Below are 23,052 nucleotides of genomic sequence, written 5' to 3'. Positions count from 1 at the left end.
AGAAACACAAGTACGTTACCAAAAAAATTGAGTGAATATTAGAGCCTTAGGGGTTTGCCCAATTCCCATTTGGTTTTAGATTTCTTTTTTTTCAGACTCCTTTGTGTTTATTCCCACAAATCAAAAAAAATTTTTTTTTGAAATACCGTTGAGAAATATGCTTCTCATTGGAATCGAATCTTGAGCACACATATGTCTAACTCAGTCGATTGTCAATCGAGCCACCTCTCGTTAGTTAGAAATCAAAATAATATGAATTTCCCAAATTTGGTATGATATAATATGATTATGATAGGTTATTAGTGAGAGGAATATTAATAGTTTTTCACTGTCCCAAAAAGTTGCATAAGAATGCTCTACCTGATGGTTTGATGAGGTTTTCTAGGCAGACAAGAATCTATGACTCTAAAATATAGAGGAATTGATATGACCAAAATAAGTGCATCCCTACCCAAATGTAACATAATCATGACACTATTGATATGTTATGAGTAGATTATATGCCTAATGTGACTTACATAATTAATATACATGTAAATCAGTGGGGTCATCCAGGGACAAAGCTTGAAGCTTAATTAAATTAGTTTTTTTTAAAAGTAATCGGGAACGAGAACATATAAATTTGTCCTTTAAATATTCGATATAAGTTTACTAAACTCTAGCTGTCAGACTCACATGTACAGAAAATTTCTACATGATGATATGATGAGTTGGGCCAAAACTCATCGCGTTACGCGTAGTCACAAGAGTATTGTTCCTAGTGGGGACTGAACTCAGGATCTTCCGAAATCCATACGATACCTCAAAGAGATTCATCACCTAGTTATCACTTAGGTGGTTATTAATTAAATTATTTGATAAACTATAATGTGTTATCTACGAATAAATAAAAGTATAATACACTTCATCTTTATTTTCCCTACTAAACTTGCAAGTTTTTTACCCTATTAATTTATTCTCTCAACCTACATTTCAATTGAAATAGTTAATTTATTCTTTCAACCAACCAACATTGAAATGTTTTTAAATGTTTTAACAAAGATATAGAGGATAATAAGTAAGACATAATAGAGAAATCTATAAATATATAAAAGTATAATACACTTCACCTTTTTTTCCTTATACACTTGTAAGTTTTTTATCCTATTAATTTATTCTCTCAACCAATATTCAAATATTTTTAAATGTTTTAACAAAGATATAGAGGATAATAAGATATAATAGACAAGAATATTAACTAAAAAAATATTAATTGTATTTATGATATATTATCTATGATGTGTTATAATATATTTTTAAAAAAATTACAATTGTTTTATAAATTGATTCATAAATTAGTACAGAAATGAATTATGATTGATTCATAAACGGATATAAAATTCACATTACAAGATAATATTTTATCACTATTTAAATTAATATGATTATCCTTTATCTTTATGAAAATAATAAATTAATAATTTCAAATTAAAATAGACTAACCATAAAAATATTTGGAAGTTTTAATCCTTTTAATATTTTGAAAATTAATTAAAGCTCACATGTTTTAATGAAAAATTTTGTAATGATTAAAAATCGTAGTTATATAAATATACCTAAAAATGATTCTACTCTATCACTATTTAAATTATAGTTTAACAATTTAAATTGTGATGAAATATTTTAAAACTCTACAAGATAATAATAACAATACTTAATTATGAATTTTTCATCATCTTAGTTATACTTGATTTCTATCATTTACTTCTTTTAAAAATTAATTAAGATACACATATATTAAATGTAAACATCTATTACCTTTATATATGATCACTAAATACAATAATTGTGCCTAATGTCACCTCTATGAATGCTACTATTCAACACATGTTTTGGTTGGCTGGTAGCAATTAGAAATATGTTCTTTATAATTTTTTGAAATTTATTCTATGTGTTGGTTCTCATTTCAGTGAAATTGTAATTTTTTTTATTATTCCTGCGTTGCACGGATCCAAGCACTAATGGTAAAGAATAGTTGCATTTCACATGAATCCCGTTAGTATGGTCCTTTTCTTATATGAAGCTGGTCCCTATTTTGGACCCCTAAGGCCCTAACTCTACTTGAGTTCTTTCGGGCCTAAATCCACTCAGGCCCACTAAACAAGGCCAGGCTTCAGAATTGTAAAATATTGGGCTGGATTTCATCCAAATTGTAAGAAGATTAGCCCAAAATTTAAAAATCCCTATAGATCAAGCCCAAAAGGCCCACTAAAGAAGGCCCGGCTTCAGAATTGTAAAATATTGGGCTGGGTTTCATCCAAATTATAGCAAGATTAGCTCAAACCCCAAAAGTGTGTGGAGAAGTAGGGAGGCGTTTGATGCTTTGATGCTCTTCCCTAGTAAAAAACAGAAAACAAATAAATAAAATAAAACAAAAAATTTGGGATTTCTCCGGTTTTTTCCAATTTATTTTTTTGGATTGGTCATTCATAGCTTTGATTGCTGGAACAGTGAACCCACCGTCTGGTACGTCGTCCGATCATTTGATTGATACATCTGATTTTTTTTTTCTCAATTCTATTGGAGATAATTCATTTATGTTGTCAGTGCTTGTCAGAATTCCTGAGTTTTCCGTTTTAAGCTTTCTTGATCTAATGTTTTGATTAATGGTTTCGGATTTGCTTTCCTCACCGATATTGTAGAAAAATCGTGGTTTGGCTAGCTGGGTATGTTTTTAACGCATTGATTCGTGAGTTTCTGTATCTGGGTATGTCTTTTTTTTCTTAATCTGTGTTGTAACTGATTGGGGATTTTCAATTCTGAAGGTTGATAACCATTCCTCATGTTAATGATTCGATTTGTATCAGTTAGTCAGTGGAATATCTAATGAGCTGTTCTTTCTTCGGTTCAATTTGATTTTTTTTCCCCAATTTATGATGTAAATCTATTCGATAGAATGGTTGTGGTGGTTTACATTGTTGCATTGAGGGTTGTAGATAGATTGATTATCAATGAGGTTTGAGAACTGTATTGTGAGTTAATTTTAATTTTGTTGCAGCTCAAAATGGCATCAATGGTTGCCCAGGGCAGTGCTAGTAGCAGCAGTCAAGTGTCTCCCTTGTTGTCAGTTCATGAAAAAGGAAGTAGGAACAAGAGGAAGTTCCAAGCTGATCTGTTGTTTGGCGAACCTAATGATATTATACCTTCAACACAAAATGAGTGCCTCACTTATGAGTTTTCTGCTGAGAAATTTGAAGGAACAGCAGGCCATGGGCAATCCGGTGCATGTGACCTGTGCGGTGTTGGCCAATACCTTTCAGATGGGTTACAACTTGATCTTGGATTGGCTAGTGTTGTAGGTTCATCCGAGGTTTGGCCAAGTAGGCCTAGAGAGGAGATAGAGATGGATGAATTCCATGATGCTGATTGGAGTGATCATGTAGAGAGTCAACTAGAAGAGCTTGTTTTATGCACTTTGGACACAGTTTTCAAGAGCGCAATTAAAAAGATTGTAGCTTGTGGCTACACTGAAGAGGTTGCAACAAAGGCTATTTTGAGGTCTGGTCTTTGTTATGGGTGTAAAGATATTGTGTCAAATATAGTGGACAATACTTTGGCATTTCTTAGAAGTGCTCAAGAGATTGATCCTTCAAGGCAGCACTGTTTTGAGGATTTGCAGCAGCTGGAGAAGTACATTTTGGCAGAATTAGTATGTGTTCTTCGGGAAGTTAGGCCTTTTTTCAGCATTGGGGATGCAATGTGGTGTTTATTGATATGCGATATGAACATATCACATGCTTGTGCAATGGATGGAGATCTGCTGAGTAGTTTTGATGGCGATGGGGCTTCTGATGGTACTTCGTTGATACCATCCCAAACGCAGTCGAAAACAGAACCTGTTAATGAAGTGACTCTTCCTAATCCCTGTAACCCAACAACACCTTCAACTCCTTGCTCTCATACCTCTCAATCAGAGGAACCAACCGTGGCTGTAGTTCCTAATATAACGAGCCCGAAAAACTCTGTTGTTCTCTGTGGACTAACATCAGATAAAGAGGGCCTAAATTCTACATCTGATACGGTTGGCAAATCCTTTGGTGTTACGGTAACATCAAAATCTTCTGCGCGGGAAGAAAAATTTGGGAGCAGTAAAAAGGTCCATTCTGCTAGTAGCAAGAGAGAATACATACTTAGACAGAAGTCACTTCATGTGGAGAAGAATTACCGGACATATGGGTCTAAAGGATCTTCGAGAGCGGGGAAACTGAGTGGTTTGGGTGGTTTGATTTTGGATAAGAAACTTAGGTCTGTGTCGGAGTCAACTGCTGTTCATATAAAGAATGCTTCATTGAAGATAAGCAAGGCAATGGGAGTTGATGTACCTCAAGTTGGTCAGAAGACTCGGAACCTTCCATATAATCCTGGCTTCTCTTCACCCAGAGCATTTAACTCAGAAACTGGTGATGCCATTTCTGCTTTGCCTAAGACTATCATACCAGCTACGTTACCCCCTGTCAATGCCGCCGCATTATGTGCAATGAGTAGCCCACCTGCATTATCAACTGCAGATACCGAGCTTTCCCTTTCATTGCCTGTCAAAAGCAACTCTTCTCCAATTCCTCTCAACTGTAATACTGGGATACCTAATTCTATTTATGCCGGAATGCCGTATGACAAATCTGTTGGGCAATGGCTTCCCCGGGATAAAAAGGATGAGATGATTCTTAAGCTGGTTCCGACGGTGCAAGAACTGCAAAATCAGCTCCAAGAATGGACAGAGTGGGCTAATCAGAAGGTGATGCAAGCTGCTCGCAGGCTTAGCAAAGACAAGGCTGAACTGAAGATACTGAGGCAAGAGAAAGAAGAAGTTGAGCGATTAAAGAAAGAGAAGCAAAGTCTCGAGGAAAACACCATGAAGAAGCTCTCTGAGATGGAGAATGCTTTGTGTAAGGCAAGTGGGCAAGTGGAGAAAGCTAATACTGCTGTCCGGAGACTTGAGCTGGAGAATGCTCTACTAAGGAAAGAGATGGAGGCTGCTAAATTGAGTGCGGCGAAGTCAGCTGCAAGCTGTCAGGAAATATCAAAATGGGAGAAGAAGACACTAATGAAGTGTCAGTCATGGGAGAAACAGAAAACCTTATTCCAGGAAGAGCTCGTGACCGAAAAGCGTAAGGTTGCACAGTTACTCCAGGAACTAGAGCAGGCTAAACAACTCCAGGAACAGCATGAGGTATGTTTTGAGAACATTTAATTCTTGATTCCCTTTTCTTTTTTCTCCGGAGAATACACTATTAATATTTGAAACAAATTTCTCACTCATCGTTCCATAAGCATGATATAGATATAGAAATTCGTCAAATGGAATCTCTTCACACCATATGTTAGGTGCTGTCATCGTGTTTTTCACACAATTTAGACAACTGGGATGCACAGGCGAAATGTGACCTAGTGATGGAGTTGCAGTGGTGTAACTTAGGGTCAGAGGTTCAATTCTTGGAAATTGTCTCTCATATATATTATGTTGGGTAAAGTTTTAGTATATCCTGTATGTATCCGATCCCGCTCTGTGCGGGAACCTTGTGCATGGGAGTTGTTCACCTCACAAAACTGGGAGTGGGATACATGCGTGATAAAGCATAAGGATATGTTAAATGTATTAGTGATACAACTTGTGCATACAATGTACATAGGGGGTGCTAGAAACGAAGGAAGACAGTTTATATGCATTGAATTGCGCAAATTATGCAATTGTAAAGAATGAGAAAGAAATGGAAGTATAGGTTTCATAGGATTGTCGTATGACATACCTCATATTTCTTTTCAGCAAAATGCCATATTTTTTTCATTGATCAAAATCTTGCTAGATTCATAGACAATTCTTGAACCTCCTTTTGCACTTCCCTTTTATTGATTTTTAGACAATGCATATCACTTTTTTCTTCAATTTTGTTTCAATCTAATTAATGTGTATCTTCTGTTGCGTGCAAAAACCTTGAGCCAATATTTTACTGATTTTGGTGCATATTTGCCCACTTTTTGCAATTTTATATTGAATATGCATTAGCATTCAGGGCGTGTTTGCCTTTAAAATTAGTACATTGTTATTTTACCCTGCATTCACAATATTTTCTATCCATGTTTGCTACTTTGCTGTTTCACTTCATACAAGTTCGTTGAGTTATTCCTTGTATAATTATTCATTTAACTAACCTACACTTGACCCTGAAGCAGAATTATGAACTGTATAAGATGCATGACATGACACAATATTTTGGGGTGCAAACAGTGAGAGGGAGAGCTTTTCAATAATGTCGTCGACGTTGCTGAAGTATTGTGCATTTTTGTTCCATCAAAGAAACCTTCCTAGCCCCATTAGGTACTTTTCGGTAATTATGACATGTATTACGTGGCTCTTTCTCATAGAAATCGAAATTTATCACAGGCTAGATGGCATCAAGAAGAGAGAGCGAAGGAAGAACTGCTTTTACAGGTCTGCTCACTTACAAAAGAAAGACAACAGATTGAGACTTCCACAAAATCTAAGGAGGACCATATCAAATTGGAAGCAGAAATCAATCTGCAGAAGTACAAAGATGATATTCAGAAGCTAGAAAAGGAAATTTCACAATTGAGGGTGAAGACCAACTCTTCGAAAATTGCTGCACTTCGACGAGGCATTGATGGAAGCTATGCTAGCAGACTCGCGGAGATCAAAGATAGTCCTGACCAACAGGAGTATTGGATCCCTAATGTCTCAGAAGTGGTGGCAAATTTCCATGATTACTCGGAGACAGGAAGTGTAAAGCGGGAACGAGAGTGTGTGATGTGTCTTTCAGAGGAAATGTCAGTGGTTTTCCTCCCTTGTGCCCATCAAGTGGTTTGCGCAACATGCAATGAACTCCATGAGAAGCAGGGAATGAAAGAATGTCCTTCTTGTAGGAGCCCTATCCAGAGGCGAATTACTGTACGCTTTTCTGGCTCTTAGTTTTTTTTTTAGTGCTTTAAATAATGAGTATTAGACTTATCTGAGTCAATAATGCGGTTGAATTGCATCTCTCAAAAGTTGAGACCATGAAATTGCATAATTTTTTAAAAAGATTTCTGTTTAATTTCTTCTTCTTCTCATCCTTTATCATTGAAGTTTTATGCAGTACTAATCATGAGCCACCTATATCCTGGCTCTCACTGTGTTGCTTGTCCTATGCACTCGGGCGGCCTTGGATTAGTTTGTTGATTAGCTTTAGGTTCAGTTGTATTTAGTTCCTGTGTTCCATCCCAGTGCTACTGCTAGGGCATGCTCAGAAGACTAGTGGCAGGCATTATTGTTCTTGCTCACAGTTTCAAACTGAACTCAAGGACCATAGTTCTCTGGCAAAACAAAACACTCTCCTCTTATTAGAGCTGCTCTGAAATGTTTGCTTTATGCTTGTGGTTCCTCCTGGAGTCCATGTTTATAGTTATTATCGTGATGCTTTTAGTTGGCTGTTGTTAGGGAAGTGAGGGTTCCAATAGAAATCTCCAATATATGCGCAATGCTACCGACCTCTAATTTATGACCTTGTTTATCCCAATCCATGTAGCATTTGGAATAATTATTCATAAATTAACAATATCCTATCACCCTGAATCTTCCAGATAGGGTCGGATGAACTCACATTTCTCTCTTAGCCTTTCACCGAGCATGTATCGATCCCTCCCAACATTGAAGGAATCTCTCATATCACATATTTGCATAAATACTCTAGGCAAGCAAGTCTTTACAACAATTAGTTTTAAGAAATTTTAGAATTCTTAAACCTGATTGACCTAAAGAGACATAATAACTTGAAAAATAGCGAACTAACTAGAAGGAAAACCTTCTCCACAAAGGATTCCTCGTCTCTTAAAAAACAAATTAAAAAGAAAAACAGAACTAAGAAACCTCACAACACTCGAGAGACATAACAAAATACAGGCACATAAATGCCATCAGAACACACATTATGACTTCTTTGAACTATCATCACTTGAAGGGTACCCGATTCCATGGCGATTGTTAGGGAACAACAAGAACACCACGCCGGAAATGGAACCTATAACTGGTGGCAAGGCCATCATCAGAGCCTTGTTGGTGGACTCAAAAGATGGATAGAAGCAGTTCACAGTGTTGGAATCCAGGAGAGCCAGAACAACAAACACGTTCAATGAAAAGAAAGCATGAACAAAGTCACCAAAACGCAGCTTGTAATTCGACAAGTCGACTGAGTCGGAGTTTGGAGATGGCCAGAGTCCTTTTGCAGTAGCGAATCCATAGTGAGTCAGACCATCGCTGCCTTTGTAACTGTCTGTGAAAGAAGCAAAACAGCAAGAAAGGCCACAAATGGCTATGAGGAAGCTGGTAAGGTACTTGTTGATGGGGTGGCAATCACCACTGTTGGTGAAGACAGGATTAAGGAATTGGAACATGAAAACTGTTCCGGTCGGGAGGAGCTTTACGAAGTTTCCGGCTCCTGTGAACGTCTTGTTCTGGATTGAGCTAGTATTCACCATTGAGGTATGTTTCTGTGGTATATCTTGGAGATGTGTCTGTTTTGGTTGATGATTCTTGCAGCTAGCTTTGCTAGGTGTTTGAGTATTTATAGTAGTGAAAGATCTAGTTAGTATTGAAATTCTCAGCCCAAACACATTGAATATATTGTCCGTTATAGGTAACGAACCCGTACTAATTTGTTCTTCATGGGCCGTCGCAATTGGTCTTAGGTCTAAAAAACACGTTTTCAATGTAAGATGATCTGAAAACTTTGCTTATAAACTACTCGGCTATGTTATATGTTCGATCGATGTAGGATTTTAATCTTGACACTTTGTAATACGGTGCTTAAAAAACTCTGCTAGTTGGGGGGAAAAAAAGGACAATATGATCACAACATCTTAATTCTTAATCTTAGTGAGAAAAATAAAATAATGTTTTAATATTTGAAGAAGTATAGACTAATAGTTTGGTTGGACAAACAAGGAATCAAATTCACTGGTTCTCTAATGTCAATCCTACTATTTTTTTTCTTTCCAATCCTTATCGTTCAATCCTTTCAAGACTCAGTCCAACTCTAATGCATTAATGTGCATGTCGAATTTTCAAGAAATCCCCATACAAGAAACTCCTTAATAGATTATGGATGACTAATTAATCTTGTTTCTGTTGTTTTACTTTGAAATTTTGAGTGTTAGGTAGAGAGACTGTTGCAATGTTCTGGTTTACAAGTAAGTAAAATGTCACACCAAGATCTTCTTGGGTATTATTTCTCATTTGTTTTGATGTTGTGTTGTTGGGATTATACTACTATCCCAATTAAATCCAAACGAGAACAACAAAAGATAATAACCAACAAATCAATGTCACATAACCAGAGAATAAGCCAAAATCGCAAGTAAGCAAAACCAAATCAGCAGTAACACGGAGATTTAAAGCGGTTCACTCGGTCAATTCGACCTAACAGTATACGTCCAATGTGGTTGATAGGCTTCACTATCACAAGAATCTAGATTACAAGTCGTCTCTCAATCTTCTCTTAGAATTGGCCGCCTCTCTCTCTCTCTCTATTCTCTTAAGTGTATTTTGAAACCCTTAAAATTTATTCTGATTTTCGCTACTTATATAGCGCTAGGAGTGATTTCCGCTCGAGCGGCCCTTCATACGCTCGCTGGAGAGCGGTCAAGCCTGCCCGAAAACGAACATCTGCTACTGCAGCTCCCGCTCTAATGCATGGATGTACATGTTGAATTTTCAAGAAATCTCAATGCAAGAAACTCCTGAATAGATTATAGATGACTAATTACTCTTGCTTTTGTTGTTTTACTTAAAAAAAAAATTTGAGTGTTAGGTACTAGAGAGACTGTTGGTTGCATTTAGTCTTGTTTATTTAATATCTATGACCTTCAAATTGATCAAAGATGGTTGAAGTGGAAGTCTTTTACCCTTCGTAGACATAAATTAGGCAATGACGTATCTGAGTCTTCAAGAGGCTCGGACGAACTTTAAAAAACAAGCATTCTTGTGAAAAAAATTTAATGTCGTATATTACTTAAAAATATGAATCTTGTAGTATTTTGAAATACAAATTCACTAATTATGTTAGTGTAATCAATTTTTTCCACCAAATCACTTTTAATAAACAATATAACTAACTCATTTAGCATTTCTTGTGAATATGTGTCCTTGGGGATTTGGAGGCCCTGGGCAACGGCCCGTCTCACCTATCCCCAGGGATGCCTCTGAAATTAGGCATGGATTTTTGTATGTTCTGGTTTACAAGTAAGTAAATGTCACATCAATATCTTCTGCTGCTGCTGTTGTCTCTATTTAGGTTTTTCAGACTTAACTATTCTGTTGAATAACTTGTACAATTTAGAAAGCATGGCTGCTATGAATTTTTCAACCAAATCAGGAACTTATCTATTGCAACTTGGAGCTTTTAAATAATTCCATGTGAAGGAGGAGAGCATAGGGCCTGGATATGGTAAAAGATTTGTTTTGATGTTGTGGGATTAACAAAGATGATAACCAACAAACCAATGACACATAACAAGAGGATAAGCCAAAATTGCAAGTAAGCAAAACCAAATCAATAGTAACACAAAGATTTATAGTGGTTCACCCGATCAATTCGACCTAACAATGTACGTCCAATGTGATTGATACTTGATAGGCTTCACTATCATGAGAATCAAGATTACAAGTTGTCTCTCAATCTTTTCTTTAGAGTTGGCTGCCTCTCTCTCTCTCTATTCTCTTTCTCTCTAGTGTATTTTGAAACCCCCCTAAAATTTATTATGATTTTTACAACTTATATGGCGTCAAGTGCGATTTTCGCTCGGGCGATGCTTCATGCGCTCGAGCATGAAAAGAGTATGATGTGGTTAACTACTTGTATTTGTAGATGAATCTAAACCATGAAATAGAAACTATCATACCAAAGGAAGATCGGATGCAACTTTATCCTATATTTTTGCAATCTTACGGAAATCTCTTCTTTGTAAACATGGTTTTTGCGTTAAAACAAACACAACAAACAAGTGGACAACTCTTTCCAAGATTCAAAAACACCCATCAAAGAATGTAAGGCAACTTCTTTCGAAAGGACACAAAGGGTCCATTTGTTACCAACAGAGTATATACTATATTCCGTTGGTTTATGTTAAAGTATATGCTATAAAATAAATTCTTTAGTATTTTTTTTTTTTGAAATAGGGGTTTGGGGATTGGGGAGGGGTAGGATTTGAATCCACGATCTAATGGATGATCCCTTATATGCAACATCATAATAGAACTAGAATCAGATAATCTCATACCTCATGTCTCAAAGATGTCGTCATATCATCATCAGACCAATGCAAGAGCTTGGCCAAAGATGTTTGCTTCTAAGATCGAGAAATTCAAGACACTTCCATCCTCGAAGCTACGTAACATAGCCGCTATGGAGTTGTTAGATTGATTCAAGGTTGTCAGATCATTCATGAGCAGCATATTTGAATATGCCTTTTGTATTGAACATATAGAATATGCAGAAGTATACTGCATAGCCTATTTAATTTTGACCATGCCTTATGTTCATGTTTGTCTCTGATTTCATGTTAATCATCATCATACTACATTGGATGAGATACTCTGTTTCAGAATTATAGTGATTACCTTGTTTTCCGTTATGCGTGTGGTGCATTTTACAAAAATTGAAATGTACTCATAATTATTATGTTTTAATGGAGTTTGTTTAAATTTGTTTATAGAGTGAGATGTTATTACTTAAAAATGGGGTGCAACTGCGCTCATCTTTGCGATTTCTACCACATTTTTTTGTCGTGAGGTGCTATGCCTGAGTCGGTGTAGAAGAATATGTGGAACCAAATAAATTTGAACTCATTAACTGAAAGAACAGGAAGATCTCCTTGCTCCTCCACCTCAGGTTTTCAACGCGAGGTTCTTCAAGATGACTTGAAGTAGTGAGCAGCAAAACCAGACCAGCCGTAAAAACAAGATTCAAGGAAGAAATCAACATAAACCAACCAAAATTAAACCCAGAATCGAGAAGAGAACCCTAGAATCCAAAAGAAACTATGGTATCAATATACAAAAGCACCCAGATTCACCAGCCAGCTTCAGAAGAACTTTGGATACTCCATTAGGACTAAAATTACATATGAACAGATAAACAATCAAAATTATAAGATAAAACGGAGAACCAAATCACCTTAATCTGCTAATTTAGTTCTCCATTTTCTTTATCTTCAACCTTACATTACAGGAGATATTACAACTTCACAACACAGCAGAAACATTCACAACCCCCGTACAAACCAACCAACCAACCACCCTAATTCACCATTAAAACCCAATAAACAACCACCCCGATAAGATAACAGTTACAGAAGATATTCATCTAATTCGCCTCACCTAATTTCCAGATCTACCCCGTTTGAAAAAAATCACGGGATGATTAGACCTTGAAATCAAGAAGAGGCAAACCATAACAAGAAGAAGAGAGAGAACACAGAGGGAGAGAGAGACGAACTGATTTGGATCGGAGCCTGGCTTCACAAACTTCGATTTCTGATTATCACTAATCGAGTCGGAGCAACCGCCGGAGACCTCTGGTTGCAGAGTCGTCGACGGCAAGCTGCTTCTTCTTCGAGAAGGACGGTAAAGGGAGAGAGCTTGGAGATGGAGACATCGCGAAAGCGGATCCGGCGTACACGTCACCATTTCCAGCCAACGGAGACATCAGGTCCACGATCCAGGTACGTTTCGGTACCTTCTCCGGACCTGGACCAAGACGATCCGTCCCTGTCACCACCATATCACCGTTTTCCTTCTTAGAGGCCGCCTCGCTGCTCTTGATCTGCGAATCCAAGGATTGTCCTCTCCGCAAAATCGTCACGTTCTCCATCACGATATTAACGTTGCTGCGGCTGGCGTTACTGTTTCCATACTTGTTACTTCTGGTCGTCACCGTCAGCTCACCGGCAGAGCTCGATCTCTTCGAGACCAACAGAGGTTGCTCCGTCTGGCTCCGTCTTTTCTGTTCCGATCTGTCAGATCGTACAGCTGGTTTCCTATTAAATCTGAGGGGGTTAGAATTAAAATTAGGGTTAGGACTTCCATTGTAAGCCCCACGGCGACGATTAAACACCGCCGGTGGTCCTCTGATCCGTTCGATCAAACAATCCTGAGGCCTCAAAACCTCGGTCCCCATAGCTTTCAAATTAAATCACAAAAATCCTCAAAAAACAAAAACCGTGTTCAATCGAGAGAGGATAAGATAATCGTTTCAACACTAGTTTCTCTCTCTCTTTCTCTTCTCCTTTCTCTCACATCGATTAAGGCAACGAAGGAGAAATGAGGAAGAAGACGAAGAAACCAGAAGGGGGGACCTCTACGGGTATTTGGTGGTCTGCTTTGTTGTGATTTGTGTCCATGGAGGTCGTGCTCGGGTTTAGTGTTTAAATAGGAGTAAAAAAAGGAGTGGGTGGGGTTGGGTGCACCGACCTTCGGTGCTATCGATAGGAACGGGCCGAGTGGGTTTGATTTTGAGGACAGGTGGGCTGACCTGACTGGGTCTCAAGTGGGGCCTACGTAACGGGAACTGTTATTTTTGTTCCCGAGTTAACGGTGTTAGTTGTCTGTGTCTGGCATTATTTTAGAGGGTGGGGTAGCTGATTTTTAAGATTTGGAGGTCCCATTAATATCATGTCATGTCGGCCTTTTTCTTTATTTTAACCTTGATTTTGAATTATATTCTCAGTTCTGCCATTCCTAGGGGTGGAAAAGAAAATCAGTTTCCTATCCAACAGTAATATATATTTACAAAATATTTACGTATCATCACTCTAATCCAAATTAGATTTCGAATGTACTCAATTGATCAAACCTATATTGATTTAAATTAAAACAAGTAAATCGGACCCGATTTTAGACCGAACAAAAATTTTGTGTTTGGATCCATATTTCGGACATATAATTTATGTCCAAACTTAGTTTAATTCGAATCGAACAAATTTTATCATCAGGACTGAACAGAGTTTTTGCCAACAACAATAATGATGGAAGAGTTCGATTCTACCTCAATTTCTTGGAAACCGCTTTCCCAGCATACTTGTAAATACCATGGCACTACCATAGCTTCTGCAATAATTGGTTCATAGTCTGCCTACATACATTCCTTTAAAAAAAACACAAGCTATCACAAAAAATAGATCCAACACTAATCACATTCATCTCCTTATTGATTCTCAATCGAGCCACGTTTCGTTCATTAATTATTGTTTCTTAAACAAACTAATAATGTTCCTTTGAATGATTTGTGATTTATAAAGCATAGAGATAAGGCCAGTTGTTTTGCACTTGTTCATCAAAGATGATTTTTCCTAAACCCCACAAACTTATACTTTATTTATTCTAAATATTGTTAAAATTAAATCTAATCTTACTTTTCAAAACAATAAATCATATATTTATTTTATAAAAGACACTTCAATCTTTATGTGTATTCAATTAAATATATTATGATTGATTTAGTCAAGATCCCAAAACATCCTAATCATGCTACATTATTTCAGACAAGCAATATTAATTTACAATATTCTAATATTATTAAACTTTACTTTAAGATAATGCAAAAAATGACAAGGAAATCTTGAATTTAGATATCATTACTGGTATTGGATTCAGGGAATTAGCCAATTAGGGCTCAAGTGCTTGCCAACAATTTTATAATCTTCTATCTATGTGTATTTTCATTTTTTATATTTCACAATATGAGAAAAAAATTAGTGGACCTTCATTATTTGGCTCACCACCAAATTCTTTTTCAATGATTTTTTTTCTTTTCCACTTAAAATAAAACTTTTGAGAATTGTGGGGTCAATAGAAGCTCCTATTATGCAATAAGAGAAAAATGAAAGGAAACAATAATTCTCTCTTGTCTCCTATCAAACTCTTACCTTTTCATAAAAATTAGTACCCTAAAGAGAAATAAATAAAAATATATATTATGTGAGTATAAAAAGCAATTGATCACATGCAATATATTGCAGTTTTTTTAACGGATAATAATATCATATAAATTTATCATTTGAACCTTCGATATAAATCTAAACTCATATCATCAAAGTGTGCGCATATAATTTTTTCATCGGACGATAATATAAATTGAGCCAAAATCTAACACTTTGTTATAAAAATATTACTCCCAATATAAATCGATTACAAAACCTAGAGTCCATAAAGTTTTCACCTACATAAAGTTTTCACTGGCTTCAAAAGTCATGAAGTTCACAGCTTTAAAGCTCTTTTATTTGTCAGAAGTTGATAGAAGAAGTAGTTCTGCTTTTATTTTTATTTTTTTCATTTTTATGAAAATAGGATCCCACTTTTCTTTGTACTGTGAAGATGAAAAGTAATTTTGGTAGCTGAGATTTGAGAATGACAAATTGTGAATTTGCCCCTCTTTTTCTTCAAAATTACATTTAAAGGCAATTTGAAATATATATAATTGCTCTTTTATATTATTTTTTATGGTAAATAAATTTATTTTTATACTTGGCTTTCACTATCAAAGCCTGCAAAGAAATGATAAAAGGAAGGTGCCTCACTGTTTCAAAGTCAGCAAAGCTTGATTAGTTCTTATCTTCAATTTTCATTTTTGATTAGTACTCTGTTTCAACCCACTTGGGTTGTGACCTGTTCCAGGAAGGAGAAGTAGGATCATGGAAATTGCTTCACTGATTAACATGGTTTATTGTTGTCAACTCAAGTTATTAGTCTGACCAGTCAACACAAGCAAATGTCAAGTAATTACTTAAGACCCGAACAGGTCAAACTTTGTTTTTTAATTTTTTAATTTTTATTTATCATATTTAATATTAATTGTTGGCCAGATCCAACGGATGACACGACAAACAAAACGCAAAATTTGAAATTTTTGAGCATCCGCGTAGGAAAATTCTTATGTGCGTGTATATATATTCAATGGGTTATTATCATTTTTACACACCGAAAGATAGTCAATGTTTCAATTTATTCATTGTTGTTTAAAATGTTTCAATTTGATCACCCAATGATAAAATTGTTTCTCGGATAGATTTTTCCACTTTAAGACAATCAAACTACACATGTGACAATCAATATTTGGACAGTCAACGTGTCACATATGCAGTTTGACTGCCCTAAAGTGAGAAAATTTGTCAAATAGATAAGTCGAAACAATTTTATTATTGCGTGATCAAATTGAAATATTTTAAATAATAATGTTTAAATTGAAACACTAACTATCTTTCGATATACAAATCTTTACGTATGACTTGACACATGGTGCATAAAGCCAAGATCCCACCAAGGTGAAGCTCCTCTGCTATCAACTGTGGTCGTCAACCGAGTGAAGGGATCTCAAGAGCCCACATAGAGCATGACAGCCGAAGAGCACCTCAGCAAGACCAAACACCCCCCTTCGATGAAATAACGAGCACACATGCTCGGTGACCAACAATGACCAGACACGGTAATAAAGCTAGGAGTCCAAAATATGACAACTCTACTTAGGACTGGAATCGGGATGAGATTCATCTTCCTGAGATCAGGTAGAAAAGATCTACTCCCACCAAAAAATTCATATAAAAATGGATCCTTGCTACCTGCTATATGTAAACATCAGAAACTTTTGTACTCCTGCTTGCGTTATCTTAGTTACTTGAGAGAGCTCCGAGCACCAAACACTCCTGTTTACTTGAACATCGTGGAGATCTTTCGAGTACACACCCTCAGAATCTCCATAGCTTGCATATTCTCCTATGAAGCCCATTCTCATCAGAACCGGAGATAGTTTTGAACATGTCATTAGCTATTTGTATCATTGACCATAATGTTAGTCGAGGTCTCCAGCCCATTCTTCAACTGGGCCTGCCCTTTTATTAGTCTAAGGAATAGGCCCATGAATCTTCACGGTAATAGACTAGGGTTAAACCAACTTGGCCCCAAAGGCACTATAAAAGGACAAATGAGTATAGACCGACCACCACTAATGTTGTTTGTTATTTTTCTATGTCCTATCCTATCCATTCAAAAGCAGAACTAAAACCACACACTGTGCAAAACAAAAATGTATGCCACATATCTTTCCACCCAACCAGAGTGTGCCAAGTCAGCAGTTTATTCCTCCCCTCAGTCTCTGTTCATGATTCCACCCCCAACCCCAACTACACTCTTCAGTCTTCGCAATAAACAATTTACCAAAAAAATTTAAAAAGGCAAAATACAACAAAAAGTAAAACACGGGCAGGAATCAGGAGAGATGCTAGCGAAGGAATCAGGTGGCTCCAACTTCGATCTTCCCGAGGAGGTACTGCAAGTGCTACCGTCTGATCCATACGAGCAGCTCGATGTGGCCCGCAAGATCACTTCCATTGCTCTCTCGACGCGTGTCTCCCTTCTCGAATCAGAGTCGTCATCTCTGCGCGCCAAAATCGCCGAGAAGGACACGCTCATCGCCGACCTCCAGTCTCAGATCGAGTCCCTCGACGCTTCGCTTTCCGACACAGCTGATAAGCTCTCTGGCGCTTACCAGGAGAAGGTCCGATCCGATTTCATTCCGATTCTGGACCGACACTGTAGGAGAGCTTTTGATAGTTTTTTATGGTTTGACTGGTTTTGGCGATGTAGGAGAACTTGGTGAGAGAGAACGCGTCACTGGCCAATACTGTAAAGAAGCTTCAAAGAGATGTCTCAAAGGTACGTAAGCCAAAGCTTTTGCAAGTTCGGTTTGATATTTTTGGACTTTTGTTTTCTCTTCGATTCAAATTTGATTCTTCTTTTGTTTAAAGTGAACCGTATTATAGTTTTCAATTGCAATATCAAGCTGGGGTTGTCTGCTTGATATTGCAATTGAAATTACTGTGAATTGTATGACATTACATACTTGAGATCTAACAGATTATAAAACCACTCTACTAATTGCAGCACAAGTTCGTAATTGCAATTTATATAGTTATCTAATGTTGTTCAAATGGATGCTGTTTGAGTTTGAGTGCTTGTCATTCGGTAAGTTTAAAGAATTGAAAGAATATTGTTGTTGGAAATTAGAGAAAAGAACATTATCCAAAAAAAACCCAATACATCCAATGTAACTCAGTCTCTCGTTTGTACTTCTATACAATCTTTGTGTAGGGTCTCTCACTTGGGATTGATATCAAGTGTTTGTTCTCTCTGAACTCTTTACACGTTGTTATGTTCAATTTGATTCAAATGAAGGAGCCGCCCAAGGAATAGTGAAAGTCATAATAGGAATAGTGTAGCTACCGGATGAATAGTAGAAACATGTTTTACATATTCAAGCCATTAAATGATGGTAAAACTACCAATTGAATACTACTGTCACATTTTTTACGAATCTCAACCTTAATGGAGTCCCCGGCATAAGGCAGAGGGGAAGAATTGTTGTGCAGGTCCATCTTACGTTGTAGGGGGTTTACCTACACCTGAAAAGTTGGTCAACACTAACTCAATAATTCATCATCAATAAGTGGTACCGAGCTTGATAAAATTCAAGTCAACGTTGAGATTTGTGAGAGATGGATGTACTATTCATTTGGTGACTTGAATATGTGAAACATATTTTTACTATTCATTTGGTGGTGACCCTATTTTTAATTGGCTCTCACTATTCCTTCGGCGCCTGCTCTATCTCTATAAGTAGTTGAGTTTATTTCATTCAATTGAACAGACCAATTTGTAGAGAGTTGAGAGAACAAAGTACAAACAAAAGAAATCATTGTTAAGAGAGAGAAAATATACAATGGGTGTATTGGGGTTTGGGATAGTGTCACATAAGAGGTTCGATCCTCTGGTTTTCAACAATAATATTGTTGATAGTTGTAAGTCTATGGAATGCCCATAGTATTGTTTTACCTATTATTTTAATAATGGAAGTTTTTGAGCTGGATTACAGTCCCATGGCTTTTTTCTGTCAAGGATTTTCCATGTAAAAATTTGGTGTTTATTATTGTCCTTTTTATTGGGATTAATTTCATGGGTGATGATTCTTGACAATAATCCCGACACATGTAATAAGTGTTTGTACATCTATATTGGTGGAAATGATATCACCTTTAAACTAGTGAAAGTGAATTGAAAAGAAATATGGAAATTAAAGGGGCTGGTGTAGATTGAAGTTTGACTAATTTGAATGTATGCAGTTGGAAGTTTTCAGAAAGACACTTATGCAGTCACTTCAAGAAGATGAAGAAAATTCTGTAAGTTATTTTCAAGCCAATGGTGTTGATGTTTTCTCTTTAGTGAAAAATATTACTCATTTTTTACTCAACTATTCTCTCCCCCTCATGGCAGGCAGGAGCTCAACAAATCATTGCAAAGCCAACACCAAATGGTAGGAGTTCCTTTTCTTGAAACTTATTGAAGGAACTTTAAACTTCTTAAAGGGCAGTAGAAAATGGCCCACCTCATGTTGGTGTGTCATGGTATGGGAAGTTTAAGGGGATGAGAGTTGCAAACCTATAATGTGTTTTTCCCCACTATCATTCTGCCAATGACCTGTTGGGAGCTCAGTGATGTAAAAAATTCTTAATTAATGTAATCATAGTTTCGTTGGAATGGCTGCCAGTTTAGAATGTTTTGTTGGACTTGTTTCAGAAGATGATGCTGCCTTCCTAGCTTCGAGATCTTCAATGCGTAGCCAGTTCTCAGAAATGAGAAACTCATTTGCTGAAGAGCATGAGAGTGATGGTATGCCACAGCTTCTTCTCATTTTAAAGAAATTCTCATCATGCAGTCTCTTGATTATAAGTTGTACAAAATGTTTTAAAAACCTTTTCATTCCTTTGGTAATTTGCAAAACAAGTGAGTGTCATGTGGCATTCCTGCTGTTTGTAGATTCACATATAACGCATGTAAACTCATAGTGTAGTGCGTAAAACAATGCTCTGTGCATCATACATTTTGTTTGGTGATTGCAGCCTCAAGACCTGGCATATCACACGGTATGCTGTTAGCGTCCCAAACAAGCACGCCTCGGCTTTCTCCTCCTGGTTCCCCTCCAAGTGTGTCAGCTTCAGGTTCTCCCACAAGGACATCTAAACCAGTGTCTCCTAGACGACATTAAATGCTTACATTTTTTTTTGGGTAATTGCAGCCTCAAGACCTGGCATATCACATGGTATGCTGTTAGCATCCCAAACAAGCACGCCTCGGCTTACTCCTCCTGGTTCCCCTCCAAGTTTGTCAGCTTCAGGTTCTCCCTCAAGGACATCTAAACCAGTGTCTCCTAGACGACATTCAATGTCATTTGCCACCTCGAGAGGCTTTTTTGATGATAGATCTTCTTTATTTTCTTCTTTGCCTCCAAGCCAACATGGTTCAATATCAAGCTCCGACTCAGGATCCCATACTGGTTAGTGCTGAAACTCTTTGTAAAAGTTACGCTCATGCAAAGTTAGTTGTTTTAAATGCTGGATGGGATACCTCATTGGTATTGTACCAAATGACCTGGTATTGCATTGCTTGAACTTCTACTAAACATGTCATAAGAAGGAGCTCTGGTGGGATTAACGGACTGGCAGAGGTGGTTTTCTTTGAAGTGATTGGGGAAAGTGTGGATTGATTACAAAATCAATATCGAGCAACTAGTAGTCTTATCTATCCACCTCTCCAGACACAATATCTTGAGTATTTTTATTTTCCCTGTGCAAGTTCTCTCTCTATAGGCAGTTGCTCTTGAACTACGCTACAAAGTTTTTTTGGGATGGGATGAGATGTTGCTCCTGAATGATTGTTTCACTGAACACATTTTCACACCTGATCCATACATCAAGATATTTTTCTTACTTATATAGCATGAAACTCCAGTGCTTTTACTGGGATATCGATGATGGTTTGACTTGGATAGCCCTATTTTTTAACGTTGCCCTCTTACATAGGGCATTATTGATGTATTTGTGCTGAAGAAATAACTCTAGCAGTACATGACCATGTTGACAGCTTTTAATAACAACGTGAATGTGAATATTAAATATGTTTGTTTTCTTATGTTTCAGGGCGTACTCGAGTTGATGGGAAAGAATTCTTCCGTCAAGTCAGGTGAATTCGCATGCAAATAGTTAATTATCATTGAGATGTTTTAATTATAGAAAAAAGTTCAGCTTAGACTTGTTTCATATAAGATAACTTATGAGAAAAAACTTTCCAGCATTTTGGTATTTGTTGCCGCATAGGAAACTTATGCTCCGTTTGTTTCAAGGGAAATCAAGATTTAGGAAAACTTATAGTTTTACAGTGTTTGTTTCAAGGAGTTTTTCTTTTGTTTTATTTTTATAAAACATATGTCGAAAAACCAACTATTTAACCTCATGAAAATTATGGATTTTCCAAAAGCTTAATGTTCCTTGAAACAAATGGAGCCTTAGTCGATGGAAATTCTTTCCGGTGAACAGAAAATCAAGTTTTGAATTCACTAATTCAGAAAATTAATTTAAAATTTGATTTTCAGTGATGAACTGAAACCCAAACTATTTGTTAGTTTGAATGTCTCACCAATGACCAGCAGTCACCCACTGCTCCTAAATTTACAAGTTATGATCTATTTGTAGTCTCTACCACTGCTTTAAATAGCTTAGAAACGTGAAATATGAATGTACTTTCCCTGGAAGAATTTAGGCAATAATATTTCCTTTGAATGCAAGTTTTTTTGGCGAAAGAGGCTGGGTCAACATGTGCTCTAACCCCTAGGCTTCTACTTATGTCAATTTGTATATACTACAGCGCTCCCATGTTGTCCTCCGGTGCAACCAATTTATCATGCTAAATGATTACACATCAGAAGCGATTATTCATCTGTTCATGGAATCACTCAATAATTTTAGCCTGCGAAGTTACTTCACCAAACCCAACATTCCTCTCCCGTTTCAAATAGCTTTAGTTCACTTAGATATTTATCTTGTCTATGCATGTATATTGAGTTTTTATTCATCATCATCATCAAAGCTTTTATCCCAAAAGTTTGGGGTCGGCTATATGAGTTTATGAGAACTATATTGAGTTTTTATTGATGTCAGAGATCAATAAGACGAAGAACTCTTCTAATCCTGTGTGCATTTTTATTATTTCTATTATGATCGAAATATTTTTTGTTTGTTCTCTATCTATCTTCTTCTTATCCTGCACCTAAACTCATATTTATTCTTTAAACTATGGTTAACTTATCGTGGCCCATAACCGCTTATCCTGCTGACTCCCTATTCTGTTTGATCAGGGGCCGTTTGTCATATGAGCAGTTTGGTGCATTTTTAGCAAACGTTAAGGAATTGAATTCTCACAAGCAAACCAGAGAAGTACTCAACTCTCTACTCTCTCTCTCTCTCCCGCTTATCTTTTTCTTCTTAATAAAATTCCCATTTCAACCATTTTTCTTGGAATATCTCAGGAGACTCTAAGGAAAGCTGAGGAGATTTTCGGAGAAGATAACAAGGACCTTTATGCAATATTTGAGGGGTTGATCAACCGTAACGTTCATTGAAATTGCCCACAGCAGGAAATGTATCTGAAGTTTGTAAGGATAAATGCTGCTGCTTTTTATTTTTCTCATTCATTGTTGGAAAAGGATTCAAGGTGTGGACTATCGGTGTTTTTTTTTGCTGTGCCTTCAGAATTGTAGCTGAAAGACCTAATGGCTTGTCAGAGAATCAAATATTGGACTGTAATTTCGATGACCCCTTTGTATCTACGACTACGACCACAAATTTGTATATGAAGATTGCACTATTCTCAGTAGTAAATGGTGCTCTGATTTATTTATTAATTTAAGAATATTAAATGGAAACACTTGCTGAAGCATGTCATTCGATCTTTTCCTTCACGCTTGAGCCTAAGAGGTGACAGAGATGGTTACTTGTAGGGGGTGAATTTTACAATCAAGGCTCTTTATATAAGAAAGGTGATGTGGATCTTCCTCCTCCCGTGGATCGATCTTATCCAGTGGAATGGATAGCGTGTTTCTCAAGAGGAAATCTTAATTGAAGATATGGTGACAAGACTTGTGT

The 23,052-nt window shown here is 36.8% G+C and overlaps 3 protein-coding genes across 7 annotated transcripts; 2 read left to right on the top strand and 1 right to left on the bottom strand.

Annotated features, from left to right (window-relative positions):
* The first annotated feature begins 2,366 nt into the window (after nucleotides 1-2,366).
* On the top strand, nucleotides 2,367-7,099 carry LOC119999083 (putative E3 ubiquitin-protein ligase RF298). 4 transcript variants are annotated; one of them, XR_005468340.1, is made up of 4 exons: nucleotides 2,367-2,505; nucleotides 3,038-5,209; nucleotides 6,211-6,355; nucleotides 6,422-6,562. XR_005468340.1 is itself a non-coding variant. In XM_038846611.1 (4 exons), exons 3-4 carry the CDS (start codon nucleotides 3,044-3,046, stop codon nucleotides 6,962-6,964), a joined length of 2,709 nt encoding a protein of 902 aa, XP_038702539.1. In that variant the 5' UTR covers nucleotides 2,436-2,505; nucleotides 2,682-2,746; nucleotides 3,038-3,043; the 3' UTR covers nucleotides 6,965-7,099. The 4 variants fall into 4 exon arrangements, 3 of the variants coding, with proteins under 3 accessions (XP_038702530.1, XP_038702539.1, XP_038702546.1); XM_038846611.1 differs by lacking the exon at nucleotides 6,211-6,355 and adding an exon at nucleotides 2,682-2,746 and having other exon boundaries at nucleotides 2,436-2,505; nucleotides 6,422-7,099; XM_038846618.1 differs by lacking the exon at nucleotides 6,211-6,355 and adding an exon at nucleotides 2,682-2,705 and having other exon boundaries at nucleotides 2,488-2,505; nucleotides 6,422-7,099.
* A 544-nt stretch (nucleotides 7,100-7,643) lies between these two features.
* Nucleotides 7,644-8,572, bottom strand: LOC119999102 (protein DMP2-like). The gene has a single exon (XM_038846625.1). It carries the CDS (start codon nucleotides 8,506-8,508, stop codon nucleotides 7,960-7,962), a length of 549 nt encoding a protein of 182 aa, XP_038702553.1. The 5' UTR covers nucleotides 8,509-8,572; the 3' UTR covers nucleotides 7,644-7,959.
* Nucleotides 8,573-17,053: 8,481 nt separating this feature from the next.
* Nucleotides 17,054-22,832, top strand: LOC120003417 (uncharacterized protein At4g15545). Of its 2 annotated transcripts, XM_038852404.1 has the most exons (11): nucleotides 17,058-17,576; nucleotides 17,666-17,734; nucleotides 19,198-19,254; nucleotides 19,349-19,388; nucleotides 19,652-19,744; nucleotides 19,975-20,073; nucleotides 20,151-20,408; nucleotides 21,052-21,094; nucleotides 22,266-22,344; nucleotides 22,437-22,562; nucleotides 22,660-22,832. In XM_038852404.1, the coding sequence occupies exons 1-10, from the start codon at nucleotides 17,298-17,300 to the stop codon at nucleotides 22,527-22,529; spliced, it is 1,110 nt and encodes a 369-aa protein (XP_038708332.1). In that variant the 5' UTR covers nucleotides 17,058-17,297; the 3' UTR covers nucleotides 22,530-22,562; nucleotides 22,660-22,832. The 2 variants fall into 2 exon arrangements, with proteins under 2 accessions (XP_038708339.1, XP_038708332.1); XM_038852411.1 differs by having other exon boundaries at nucleotides 17,054-17,576; nucleotides 19,655-19,744; nucleotides 22,437-22,832.
* Nucleotides 22,833-23,052: the final 220 nt, after the last annotated feature.

This window comes from Tripterygium wilfordii, chromosome 1, assembly GCF_013401445.1.
Source record: "Tripterygium wilfordii isolate XIE 37 chromosome 1, ASM1340144v1, whole genome shotgun sequence".
Classification (NCBI taxonomy): domain Eukaryota; kingdom Viridiplantae; phylum Streptophyta; class Magnoliopsida; order Celastrales; family Celastraceae; genus Tripterygium; species Tripterygium wilfordii.
The sequence above is the reverse complement of the archived record's forward strand: the minus strand, read 5'-3'. Positions and strand labels throughout refer to the sequence as shown.